This window comes from Phoenix dactylifera, unplaced genomic scaffold (assembly GCF_009389715.1).
Source record: "Phoenix dactylifera cultivar Barhee BC4 unplaced genomic scaffold, palm_55x_up_171113_PBpolish2nd_filt_p 001093F, whole genome shotgun sequence".
NCBI classification, from domain to species: domain Eukaryota; kingdom Viridiplantae; phylum Streptophyta; class Magnoliopsida; order Arecales; family Arecaceae; genus Phoenix; species Phoenix dactylifera.
The window spans coordinates 94,493-108,275 of NW_024068440.1; the positions used below are offsets into that span (position 1 = coordinate 94,493).

Consider the following 13,783-nt stretch of genomic DNA (forward strand, 5'->3'; position numbering starts at 1 on the left):
TCCAAAAGGTGCGGGACTTCATATCTGCCCTGGGCTCCTTCAACATCCAACATATCCCCAGAACGGAGAACTCAAGGGCAGACCAACTGTCAAAGCTGGCGACCTCCCGCATGAGCGAGCTTCCTAAGGCAACAATGCTCGAATATCTCCAAACGCCCAGCACTGAGGCGCCTGAGCCGACCCTCTGCATCGAAATTGAACCGAGCTGGAGAGACGAGCTCGTCAACTATCTACAAAATGAAGTCCTCCCCAATGATGAACTCGAGGCTCGGCGAGTCAGGCGTTTAGCCTTCCGATACATATTATATGAAGGCAAACTCTACCGGAAATCTTTCGCCTCTCCTCTCCAATGATGCCTCTGCCTGTCAGAGGCGGACTATGCCATGCGAGAGGTCCACAAAGGAATAAGCGGAAACCATTTGGGAGGCCGAGCACTGGCTCATAAAATCTTGCGCCAAAGATACTTTTGGCCCACACTCCAAAAGGACGCAACAGACTTCGTCCGAAGGTGCGACTGATACCAGCAGAACGCCAATATCCAGCGACGGCCCTCGGCCCCGCTGACCTCGATCAGTGCCCCCTGGCTATTCGCCCAATGGGGGATCGACATCCTGGGGCCATTCCCCCTAACTACAGGGCAGAGAAAATTTCTGGTCATCTCCATCGACTACTTCACCAAATGGGTCGAAGCCGAACCTGTGGCCCGGATCACCGAGCAGAAGATGCGGAACTTTGTTTGGAAGTCGATAATCTGCAGATTCGGACTCCCCCGCATCCTCATATCTAACAACGACCGTCAGTTTGACAACGTCCGCTTCAGAGAATTCTGCTCCGAGCTCGACATCGATCACCGTTTCACCTCGGTGGCCCATCCACAGACGAATGAATAGATCGAGGTGACGAACCGCACCATTCTTCAGGGGTTCAAGACCAGGCTCGACCGATCCAAGGGGCAATGGGTCGAAGACCTCTACAACATCCTCTAAGCCTACAGAACCACATTCCGACTTCCTACCAGCGAGACCCCCTTCAACCTGGCATATGGAACGGAAGCTGTCATCCCTCTGGAAATCGAACCCCCTCACCAAGAGTGGAACACTACGACACAGCCTCCAACTCATCCCAACCCAGGGGCACCCTGGACCTCATCGAAGAGACAAGGGAGGCAGCCCGTGTTCGCATGGTGAGATATTAACAAAAAAGGGCACAGTACTACAACTCCAGAGTAAAAGCTAAGCTCTTCAAGGCAGGAGATCTTGTCCTCAGAAGAGCTGAAGCTTCTCAGCCCACCGAGTGCGGAAAGCTTGCCCCGAATTGGGAAGGACCATACCGAATTGCCCGAGTGCAGCGGCCCGGGGCATACAAGTTGGAGTCTCTCGATGGGACCCTCATCCCACGAAGTTGGAACTCCGAGAACCTCCGGATATACTATCAGTAGCTCCCCCCAGGGGGTCCACAACACTTGAAAACGCAACTCTTGTCTCTTTCTCCTGACAATTTATTCATAACTCTCCTTAATTGTTTCGTGCTTCTCCTGATATTGGGATATTTGTGATCTTCAGAAAACCCGACTGAGTTCGGATGCCTGACCAAGCTCGGATGCCCGACCGAGTTCGGATGCCCAGCCAAGTCTGGAACACCTCGCCACGACGACGTCGAGCTTGGACTCGATCTCCCTCAAAAACCTCGACCAAGGTCGGGATGCCGTGAGTCGACCATGGATCAGGGGCCCATCGACCCCGTGCACGCTCTCCCCATTTGTGATCTCCATTTTAGCCTATACAGACCCCTCCGAATGAGGGCTCGGCCAAGCCCAAACATCGAAAAGTCGACGCCAGTCTGCAATGACGACCTCGACCATTGGTACTCTGGTCGAGCTCGAAAGGGCCAAGGCACTCACCATAGGTTCCGATTCTACTCGTCGGAACCTCGACCAAGCCCGAGGCCAACAGCCACGAAGGCCCCAACGGCAACTCGACTTTGGTCCACGGTCTCCTCGGAGACCGACCCCAAAACTTTTTGTAACCTACGTCCAAAAAAGCCGAGCTCAAAAACTTGGCCGAATATTCTAGAAGATGAATCTGAAGGCCTAACAAACCCCTCCGGGGTCCTAGGGCCCGAGCTCAGTGCCTTAGAAATTCGAAGGCCAAGCTCAAGGGCCTGGCAAGATTTGAATCCAAGCTTGAAAACTTGGTGAACTTTCCTAAAGTCTAAGCTTGGAGCCTTCCCTAGCGAACGCGATCGAAACCTAAATCTACGGAATCCAAGTCTACGAACTTAGCCGAGTCCCAAGACTTAGAGAAATTCACTGAAGAGAATTTGACTTAGCGAACGTGGTTGGAATTCAAGCCTGCGGAACTCAAGTCTACGAACCTGGCCGAGCTCAAAGACTTGGTGAATTTTCCTAAGATCTGAGCTCGGTGCCCAAATGCCATCCCTATCGGACCTAAGCTTGATAGCTTAGTAAACACGATCCGAACCTAGGTCTATGAGCCTACCGAGCTCGAACACTTAGAGGAATTCGCCGGAAAGAATTCAACTCAGATGATTAAAGTAAAGGCTTATCCATTACGCGAGAAAGAGAAAAGTAGACATGAATTTACAAAGGGAGTTCTTTCATTGATAAAAGCCCGAAGGCCCGAAGTACAAAATTAAAGATCGGCCCTGCAACAGGTTTGGAGGCCGACCTCGCTTAAAAAAAAAAAAGAAGAGAGAACAAAAGGAAAGGGCAAAAAAGATGACAAAATCTCAGGAGGCTGCGGCTTCATCGGTGTCGGGGTCGTCCACGACGATCACTTCGGGGCCCTCGACGGGACTCGGCTCGGAAACCTTCCACGGCAGGCTCGGTCGAAACTCCGCCAGCATCTCGAAAACTCCCCCGGCGACCTCCCCGGCGGGAGCTACTGGAGCGATTAATCGGCCTCGGCGGCCTCGGTCTCGGCGACCTGCCCTCCGACCTCAGCCTCGGCAACTTCTCCCTCGACCTCGGTCCTCGGCGGCCTCCCCCTGGTCCTCAAGTGCCGAGGGCAGGTCGAACTCGCTCTCCGCGCCGAACCCCGATCTTGGACGGATCCCCGAAAGGTCGAGCTGGGGGCAGTATCGCGCCATTTGCCTCCGAAAATTCTCGAAGCCTCGGAGGAACCCGTCCACGGTCTCCTCCTCCAGCATGTCGCGGAACTCTTCCGACTCCTTGAAGAGCTCCACGCATTCTTGGCTCGCTCGAGTGCCCTCTTTTCTCGGGCCTCAAGCTGCTCGACTTCAGGCAGAGAACTCTGCCCCTCGTACTTGTGGCCGGCGGCTTCAGAGCGAGCCTCAGCCAGCCGCGCCTCGGAGGCGCGCAGCTCTGATCTCGCCAGAGTGTGGGCGGCCCTTTCCTCTTCGAGCTCGTCGACGATCACTCGCCGCCCGGCCTCAGTGGCCTCCCTCCGCGCGATGGCTTCCGCCAACGCGGCCTCCGACTCTGCAAGCCTCTTCTCGGCTGACTCCAGTTGTCTTTGGAATCGCCGAGACTCGTTCTGGCATTCCGAGGCAATGAATACCAGAGTATCGATTTCGTGACATGCGCAGGAAAAATAACGATAAGTAAAATGAAGGGAATACCGATAGCTAAAAAACAAAATGAGAAGGCAGCTTACCCGAACAGTGTTACAGTATGTCTAATCGACAACCTCCTCGAGCCCGAGGGTTCTGAACTCGGCCCGGTCGGCCGAGAGCATCGCGCGCGAATACTGCGCGGCGCGACATCGGCATCCCGGAAGGCCGAGCTACCCTCGCAGATCGAGGACTCGGAGTCGGCCGACTCCCTTCCAAAACGTCCTCCGGCCCCCCCGAAGAACTTGGGCCCGCCTAAGCTCGTGGCAACGTGACGGGACGCGCCCGAGACCCCGGGGCCCTGCTCGCTCGGGCCCCGAGCGCCGCAGACGAACGACCGGCCGGCCCGCTCGTTGAGAGATGGGGGCGGGACATGGCGCCGAGTCCGACGCCCCCCAGAACCCCAGCTTGTACGCTCGGTGGCTGGGGTCCTCTCCCGGCAGACCCCGATATTCCGGCCCCAGAGCCCCTCACCTCGGCAGGGGCGGAAGTAGCAGCCGGCCTGGCCTTCTTTCAGGGCTCGGGAAGAGCCCCACCAGCCTCGGCTGCCCTCCTCTTCAGACGAGAGAAGAAGATTGTTGCTGGTCGGCATGTGAGGAATATCTGAAACAAAAAAGAAGAAAAACTCTAAGTAAGGAAAGGAAGAAACAAGATAAGACAGAAAGCAAAGCAATACGACTGCTCTTACCCTCGGAGCGCGCCGAACTCAGGCCGACTTCACCAAGGCCTCCCTCTTAGAGGTCGGTCAGGCTGATATCCTTTCCGAGGCCCCGCAGAGCGTCAAGAACCTCTGCTCGTCCGCCGTGAGCTCGGAGAGCTTGTTGAGGGCCTTCAGCCGGGGGTGCCCCACCTCGGGTCGAATCTCCACGACACCTCGGACGCAAGAAAGAAAAATCTCCCCTTCCACTCATGAATAGAGGAAGGGGCACCTCGAAAAAGTGACATACCGCCCCGAAAGGCGAAGTACAGCCACTCTCCGTCCGCCGGGTTTGTCTTCAATAAGAAACACCGACGGAAGACGCTCACCAAAGTCGGATCCCATGCGCAACGCAAAGGGACAAAAATCCGACAATAGTCCTCACGAGAGAAGCTGTGTTGGGACGAGTTGGTACTCACCAGCAAGTCGTTCACGAACTCATGGAGGGGGAACCGCAGGCCGGCCCAGAGCGTCTCGACATGCACTCCGATCCAACCTAGGGGTGGTCGCGTCACCCTGTCCTTCGGCCCCGCAGTTTCGATATGAAACCCGGGCCGGAAAAAGAACCGGGTGCGGACCAGCTCCAGTTCCTCCCCCGACAGACTGGACCCGACCTCACCCGGACCAAAACCCATTTTAGAAGGAAGAAAAACAACAAAAGAAGAAGAAGAAGAAGAGAGAAAACCCCTAACTAATGTGGGGACGTGACCTACGACGGGGATCGCCGGGAATCGCTCTGGGCACCGTCGGAGAAGCTCTGTTGCGACTGAGAAAGAAGAACAAGAGAATAGAAACGGCGGAAAAGAGGGAAGCAGCCAAGCGAGACCTTTTTAAGGCCAGATTGAGGGGTTTATATAGACCCTTCCAATGGCCAGATCGGCAGGGCTGGATTCTGCCTCCCGTCCAGATCGCGCCACATGTCGGCCCCGAAAGCCGAAGCAGCGCATTTATTCTGGGCTGGTGCCTCGAGTACAGAATCGAGGCAGTGTCCCGTCGGATCCCGGAGCCCCATCATGAGCTCACTACACGAAGCGACCTCGAAGGACGAAAGGGCGTCGCCCCTCTCCTCTCATTAAAAGCACCACGAAACGCGCGGAGCGCCGGCACAATTTAAGTCTCCCTGGCCCCCACCACTGCAATAAAAGCAACTACTTCCCACGTCCGAGCTCGCGAGCAGCCCGAACTCGGAAGTCGGAGGGTAGTGTTGGGGGAAATACAAGTCCCCCCAAAGCACATGAGCACATCACCAGCACGTGATCGGAAGCGCCCGACCTCGGACGCCCGACCGGGCGCCCGACCTCGGACGCTCGACCTCAAAACGCCCAACCAGGTACCGACCTGGGAGCTCTCGACCTCGGAAGCCCGACCTCACATCCACGCCGCGGTCACATCTTTCTGCAGCTCGCCCAGAGACCATCCCTGCCACCGCCGCTAACAATTAATGCGTATGGTCTCCGCAGACCTCTAGCTCACTCAACAATTAATGCGTATGGTCTCTGCAGACCTCCGACTTACTCAACAATTAATGCGCATGGTCTCTGCAGACCTCCGGCTCACTCAACAATTAATGCGTATGGTCTCTGCAGACCTCCGGTTACTCAACGATTAATACGCATGACCCCTGCTATTTACGGATCTCAAGCCTCCACGGCAAATCTGCTCGGCTGCGCTGATCAGACAACTCCTTGGCCCCGGCCTAATCTCCTACGGCGAGGCATTAATTCACACGATCCTGCATTAACTCATGCGACATGCTCAATCATACGGTAGCTCGCCGTCACATCACAGGTAATCCAGTACCCCTCTATAAAAAGGAAAACCCTCCCACCTTAGAGGGGGCTGGACGCTAAAACTGGACATATTTTTCTCCATATATCTTTGCCCGTCTGACTTAGGCATCGGAGGGTCGGCGCCGAAAATTCGGCCCGGTTTTTGCAGGCCCCATGGAGGACGCCGCCCGCCGACGGAACGCCACCCACTGACTCGCCGGAGCTCCACCTTCTCAGCCGACGGCCACCCCCGGTCCAATTTCCAGCAACAGGTAGATCAACTAAATACGTTTCTAATTTTATATTTTTTATTTTTATTAATTTTAAAAAATTAATATATTTTTAACCAAAAATATATTTTTAATTTTTAAAAATATATATAACTAAAATTAAAAAATTTTATGTCATCGTGTAGATCGTTCATAGATCTACAACATATAATAAATTAAGCCCAACTGAAAATTTAGCATGAACTCTTATTTTATAATTTTCGAGCTATTTTTTCAAGCCCTAAAAAAATTGAGAAATGAGATAGGAGAGAGGAAGCACACCTGATTTAGACTTGGGATCTTCCTTCTAAGCTGCTGGATCGGCAATTTTTTTGATTATTTGGGAAGAGAACGGTGGTGAGAGCGGCCGCAATTATCTGCTATTGGAAGGCATTCTCAGGCTTCCCAACAACCACCTAATGCTTTAAAACATCAGGTGGCCCAAATAACAAGCCGGTTGGAACCGGGTTGACTCAGGGCAAACCGCCTGTTCCACCGAGCCTGCATCGAACCGATCGATTTCGACCGGTTCGGACACTTACCGGCCGGTTCCGATCGGTAAGGGACTAGTTCCAGCCAGCCCATAGGGGTTTCCGACGTATGGGGCTGGAATCGAATTCATAAGGCGAAGATCTGGTTCATACTAAGTCGGCTCGACACTATCCGAACCGAGTGGTTTGGCCCAATTGGCAAACATTGATCTCTATCATTCTCTTTCTATCTACCTTTTGGAACCAATTATTTCCAAACCCTATTGTAACCTGTGATTTGTCTACAGGTCAACAATTTACCAATTAAGGGTCGAAATCGAATTCATAAGGCGAACTAACCCGGTTTCACACTGGGTTGGCTCGGCACTACTCGAATCGGGCCAAACACTGGGTCGGCTCGACATTGCCCAAACCGGACGATTCGCCCAGTTCAGCAGACATTGATCTCATCATTCTCTTTGACTATTACTCTTTGGAACCCAATTATTCTCAAACCCTCTTATTGTGACTGTGATTTGTCTACAGGTCAACTTTGTACCAAATTAGACCTTTTACAACCTCTAGAGTGAATCTCTAACATCCTTAGGAGGCTTATAAACTAATTGGCAGGACTAGAAACTCTTTAAGTTATTCATGCTCATTAATACTTCATTTTTTCCCTGTTCTCTGTGATCAACATGAAGTACTAAACTGGCCTATTCCCTAATTTCCCTCACCCTTAAGCCTATATGCTATTACAAGCCATCCTAAATGATCTACATAATTCCCTAAATAGAGAATTAATACTTCTTTAACCACATTAGATTCCCTAATTTTGATGACATTATTTTCTTATTCCTAAGTATAGAGAAAAGTGTACATATTTTCAATTTCCTCCAATAATTTAAACTATTTGAAAATGTTTATAGAGAGAGAATTTAGAACTCTTCAAGTTCCTAGTATCCAGAAAAGGGTACGCCATCCAACATTGGATGGAATGAGATCTCTTTTGATTCACTAGGATACCTCTTTTTATTTTTTATTCTTTTCATCTGTTTGTTACTATCAACAATTTTTAGATGTATCTAAGACTTGCTAGGAAAAATAGTTTCTTTTACTTAAAAATGTTCTTTAGATAGTCTTTCAGCCGATGATTTGGGTTTTGTATTGATACTTCAAGCATCATGGTTTGAAAATCTCAAAAGTAACAATAAATTTAAATAGAACACTACTTATCAATAATATCATGAACAAGAATGAGGCTCACATTCATAAATCATATCTAAATTAATTTGATGTTATTCATAATTTTCAAAGTCTATAGGATTATTTTGAAAAATATAAATTGGTGAAAATGAGATGGATGTCCATTGCATGCACTTCTCTCCTTTCTTCCTCTCTTTCCTTCTTCTTCTATTGTGTGTGTCTTGTATTTAGACTCCTTTCTTCCACTCTTTCCTTCTCTTATCGTGTTGTGTCTTGTATTTAGATGATGTCCAACATAGGGCATCTTCTCAGGCCTTAGCCCATGGATTAAGATAAACCCCAAGCTCTATATCCTCAAAAAAAAATTCCTAATCCTAAATAAACAATCATACAAAGCCTCCAAACAAACATTGAAAAGAGCAAAATGATAAGAAAGAATAGCATCATAGTGAATTATTGGATTCCAAGCCATCCCAAGATAGAGATGGTGGATATCAACCATCCCAGTCACCATTTAGATGTGCCCAGTTGGGACGAATAGGACAACCTCGTTTTATTTCTGAGAGTCATAGGCCCATCCCAAGACCACGGACATCACAAATCAGTCAAAGGCAACCAAGAAAAGTCGAGACAAACTGAGTCTTCAATCCTTGTTCTAGAAAAATACATGTAGCAAATCCTAATGACATAATACCCTACTCATACAACTATATACCATGCCTAAAATAATGGAATCACTATGAACGACCTCCAAGACTGAGAACTAAATAGTAAACTAGAAAGTCAAGACATGACAATCATAGTAAATATTTACTATACAAGCTAAATGTTCAAGCATCAAAATCATCAAGTAGTAAAAGCCAACATATGCATCACCTTGTGAAATTTAACCTAATCAATCAAAATAGCATTATCTAATAAAAAGAAGAGCAACATGATCCGATCCTAATCAAAGATTGCCGTAGTAGAAAAGGAGCAAGATGTGCTACAAGATTCCTAATCTTTACCTATTGACTACACAATCTCCACCATCCATCAATCAAATACAAATTTAATCTCAATCATGACCCACAAAAGCTAATGAACTCACAACAATATGGAGCAATCTAGGATAACTTAAAAGTTTTCAACTTATCAAATTCCACTTTTCCTCATAAAACTCAACCTCTGCGACCTTGGCTTGATAAGACTAAAGGAAGCCTCCAGATATTCTTAGATTATCTTACCTGTTACTATTCATATCTCTATCATCTCAATAAATCATTCATTAATAAAAACCAAGTACAATAGCTTGACAGTGAACTTTAAATTTCAAGAAAATTAGTTAAATATCTTCTAAGAACATCAAAATACCTATCTTCATAACCAAGTCAAATACACAACTAGTACTTGGCAATCACAGCATAGGACCCTTTAATGGGATTAAGGACCTTGAACCAAGAGGATAAACAACTAATTGCCCCAACCATAAGTAGAGTGAAATCTCGGCTCTCCTCTCTCTTCCCCTCTCTCTCACACACACAAGTTACTATTCAATATTCACAAGCATACACTCTCTTTCATACAAAACATCTTTTGGACAATGGTTTGTTCTCTAAACTCATTAGCCTATGCAACCAAGGAACCTAACTATTCGTTGTATGTAGCAGAAGCCATCTTAGGTTGAGATATGATGGTTTCCAAGGCCTCATTCCATCCTAAAATGCTTGGTGGGACTCCACTAAACTATCCCTTGGGATAGGATACCCACCTCAAAATTGAAGATACTTATACAAACAGGCTGTCATACTAAACTTCTATGAGCTATTCTTTGTGGTCATTTGTATCATGATTCCTTCATAGAGGCACCAGAGGAAATAAAGCCCTGGCCCTTCCTTCAAGTTCTATATTATTTTCTTTAACTCAACATAGTAGATTTGCTCTTTCATGAGAACAAAACCACAAGTATCTTGGAAAGCAAAAACTCATCTGCAAAGATGTGAATTGACAATTAATTACAAGAGCTGCAAAGGGAAGCCCACGTGTGAGTTTGCAAGTAACAGAGTAATATTAGTTTTTCATGAAAAGCACATAAAGCATACAATGATTTTGCTTATTCATGGTTACCTCAAAGTAAAGCATTATGAAATCTTAACTGTTTGTAAGCCATCAGACACTCACACACCAGTTAAATATGTGGCTATGATTTTTTTGAGAGATCTACATCGAACTCCTAATTACTTTCAGATCTGCACATTATTAAGCATAAGCAGGTGTCGTTTTAGCTAACAAAGAAGGAAAATTAACTTCCATGGGCACTTAATATAATCGTCTCCCAAGTGCTTCCATCCAAATCACTGACAACCGCACAAGCACAATCAAATTCTCCACATAGAGAAGGAAAGAAGAAGACTCACTGACGATAACATGGCGGAACCGGCACCAGAGCCATAGGGGCATCCGGGTGTTGAAGTGCCGGCATTCATGCTCGCAGCCGCCGCTCCTTGCCGGAAAGCCTCCCCAATCTTGCGTTTGCTGCGCGATCCGGGAACCAAGGGTTCAGCACCGCGGCATCGAACTCGGAACGGGGTCTCTTGGGGAGAGGCTCCATGGAGAGATCTTATAGAGAATCGAACGCAGATTTGGATTCAAGATTATGGTTCCCTTCTGAAGTCTTCGGGGTAGGGTTTGGAGGGGTGGAGGGGTCGAATTGGAGTCGCGAGAAAGATCGGAGGAGGCGAAGAATGGAGGTATCTCGTTGATCCCGGGCGATAAGAGAGGGAGAATTTGTGCCTACGTTATTTCGCTCCTTCCCCTCTGGTCTTAAGGAGAATGGCCTACATTAATAGGGAGCGTTTGGTAACCCCAACAGGATCACACCGTGATTTAAGATCCCGATGATTCAAATGCTAGAAAATTTAATCTCCAGTAATCTAAAATTAATATATTTAGTAGGTCATGGTTCAGTAATTAAAATTTTCAGGTATTCATGAATAATTTGCTTGGTATGGTACAGAATCCAAGATCACCGACCACATAATACTACAAATACCTTAATATATCTTAGATGAATTTTTATGTATTTTAAATTCTCATGAATAAAAAATATAATCAATATTCTAATTTCTATAATAGCTCTATAATTTTGTCACATATTCTACTTTTAGTAGTCATCATATTTATTAATCATATAAAATAATTTTAATAAAAATTAATATATTATCAATATATTAATTATAATATATTCTATAAAAATATATTTATTACTTTATAAATTATTAATCTTATAAAATTGTTATTTTTCATTATAGAATTAATATTTATTTAACTTATAATAGATTTTTAATACTAATAATTATTTTGATTAAAAAATAAGGTAAATAGGTGTAATATATTAAATATTTATTATATAAATATAAAATATTAATATTTCTATTATAATTTAAAATTATCAATAATAATATGAATAAAATGATTAGTAAAATATTATAATATAATATATATCATTAATAAATATATAATATCAACATAATATATATATATAACATTGACATAATATATCGATGTATCAATTTTTCTGCTAAATTGAGGTATTTTTGTCTTTAACTTTAACCCAGGATCACTGCTCTGGGGTGATCTTGGATTTCCGACCTCAAGGACAGTACCCCATCACCAGGTTGGGCGATGATTTGAGGAGTGGAGGTATTTAGGATCACCGTTACGTAGAACACCCTGGTGCAACCAAAAGCGTGATCTCATCATCTCCACCCGCATCACCCTTGATCCTGGGACGATCATCCCATACCAAATGCCCCATAACGGCCGTTACGATATAACCACGGCCATTGTGATAACCGTTTTGCAAGGGGTCTGTTATCGTTAGGGGCGCAACGAGCAAAGCATCTTGGAGCTTGATAATCACCAAGCTTGTTTCGAAATTAATTTCAAGCTTGATTCATTCATTATTATTGGACGTTCAGATGCTTCTTAATTTTGAACCAAACAACGTTCCTAATTAAACAGCTTGATAATTTTAAGATTTTTTTAAAATAATAATTTTTAGAAAATATTTAAGAGAACAATCTTTCTCTATTTTTATTTAAAAACTACCCTCTTTAGCAATGCGGAGCTAGGATTCAACTCGAGGGAGAGAAGCAGACAATATTTCAAAAAAATGAAAATTAATAATTTTCAGTAATTACTTTTGTTGATCGAGGAATTGATTTTGATGATATAACATAATTAAATAAGTTACTAATAATTATATATTTTGAAGCAGTTTATTAATAGGAGGGATCATGCTAGATCTCCACATGATGTAGAAGACACTTTTGAATAATGTGAAGATTGTTTGATACACAAGAGAATGCTATGGAGAAGGACATGTGGCAGAAAGTGGAAAACTCAAATGAATCAGAAGATATCCAAGAAGGTTGTTGAAGATAGAAATAATGCTTTAGTAAAAGTGTAGTATTTGGTTAGTAATCAAAACTATAATTACGAAATTTCTAGTTGCAAGTATCGAGGAGGTGATGATAGTGTTGACCCTAAAGAGTTGATTTGATGATGCAAGATAGTTAAGTAAAATGTTGACTAATCTATTTTTTGAGTTTAATTGGGAAAACAGAGAAGAAAACCTTCAGTTACTCTCAAAAGAAGATAATCTATCTAAAACTCCACATCAAGAAGCTAAACTCCAAAAGGCCGTAAAAATATTCCTTAGAAGCTCACATACAAGCATAGAAAATTTCATCCTGACATACCTCAAAAGTCGACTCCAAGCTTGCAGTGAGTCGACCCTGGCATAATGTTGCTATTTGACACACCTTCACGAGCCAACTCCAGCAAATCATGAGTCGACCCTAGATCAATCTTAGAGAGATAGATAGAAAGCCATAAAATTCAACAAAATGGTGAGTCAACCCATGAATAACACGAGTCGACTCCAACTAGCAAGAGTCGACCCTAGTGAAAAGCGAGTCGACCCCTAAATAGCCACAAGAGAGATAAAGCTGAAAGATTTATAGCATTGGCAAGTTGACCTATGAAAATCATGAGCCAACTCTAGATAAACAAGAGTCGACCCAAAAAAAACAATGAGTCGACCCCTAAAACGCCACAATAAAAGATAGAAAGTAGTGAAATTTAGTCCGTTGAAGTGTCAACCGCTAAAAGTAATCAGTCGACCCCATTCATCTGATGAGTCGACTTCCAAACTAAGAGAGTCGACTCCACAATGGCTATAATAAAAGGACAGAGCACAACAAAAGCTACAACAAGTTTGAGACACTCTTGAAGATCACGAGTCGACTTCTAAAAATTTCGAGTCAAACCTAGAAAATGGCGAGTCAACCCCCTGCGTCTACAATAGAAGGCTCGTTTTTCCGTAAATCAGAACAGCTGTTTTTATCTCATAATAAATCTATTGCTATCTAATGGCTAGGAGAGTATTCCAACTATCTCCAAAGAGTATAAATGCATGGAACAGTAAAGAAAAATAAAAGCTCAAGCAGTAAGAGAGAAATCCATGAAAGCAAGAAAGAGAAAGCAAAAGAGAGAGCATGAAAAAGAAATATCATTCAAGAGCTTTATGTAGTTGAAAGATCACATCTTCAATGTCAATCCTAAAGGATGAATTTTGTTGATTACAAACACTTGAGATAATGTGTGTACTAATGATGTTGGCTTAATTGTGAAGTTTTATAAGTCATAAAAAATCAGAAGAATGAAGCACTGCAAAATCATTAGTTCTTCACAAACACTTTATTCGATATGTTCTAAAAGGAAAATGATCTTAATCTA

General features: G+C 44.8%; 1 protein-coding gene across 2 annotated transcripts in view; it reads right to left on the minus strand.

Moving 5' to 3' along the window:
* Window positions 1-10,816, minus strand: part of LOC120107961 (zinc finger CCCH domain-containing protein 14-like) — a 46,520-nt gene extending 35,704 nt beyond the window's left edge. Inside the window, exon 1 of one of the 2 annotated variants that reach the window (XM_039121488.1) lies at window positions 10,399-10,816. Coding sequence is in view for 1 of the 2 variants with exons in the window: in XM_039121487.1 (XP_038977415.1) it covers window positions 10,399-10,441 (43 nt within the window). In the remaining variant the exon portion in view is untranslated. The remainder of the gene's footprint in view (window positions 1-10,398) is intronic. The other variant, XM_039121487.1, reaches the window with a different exon arrangement.
* Between the last annotated feature and the right edge of the window lie 2,967 nt (window positions 10,817-13,783).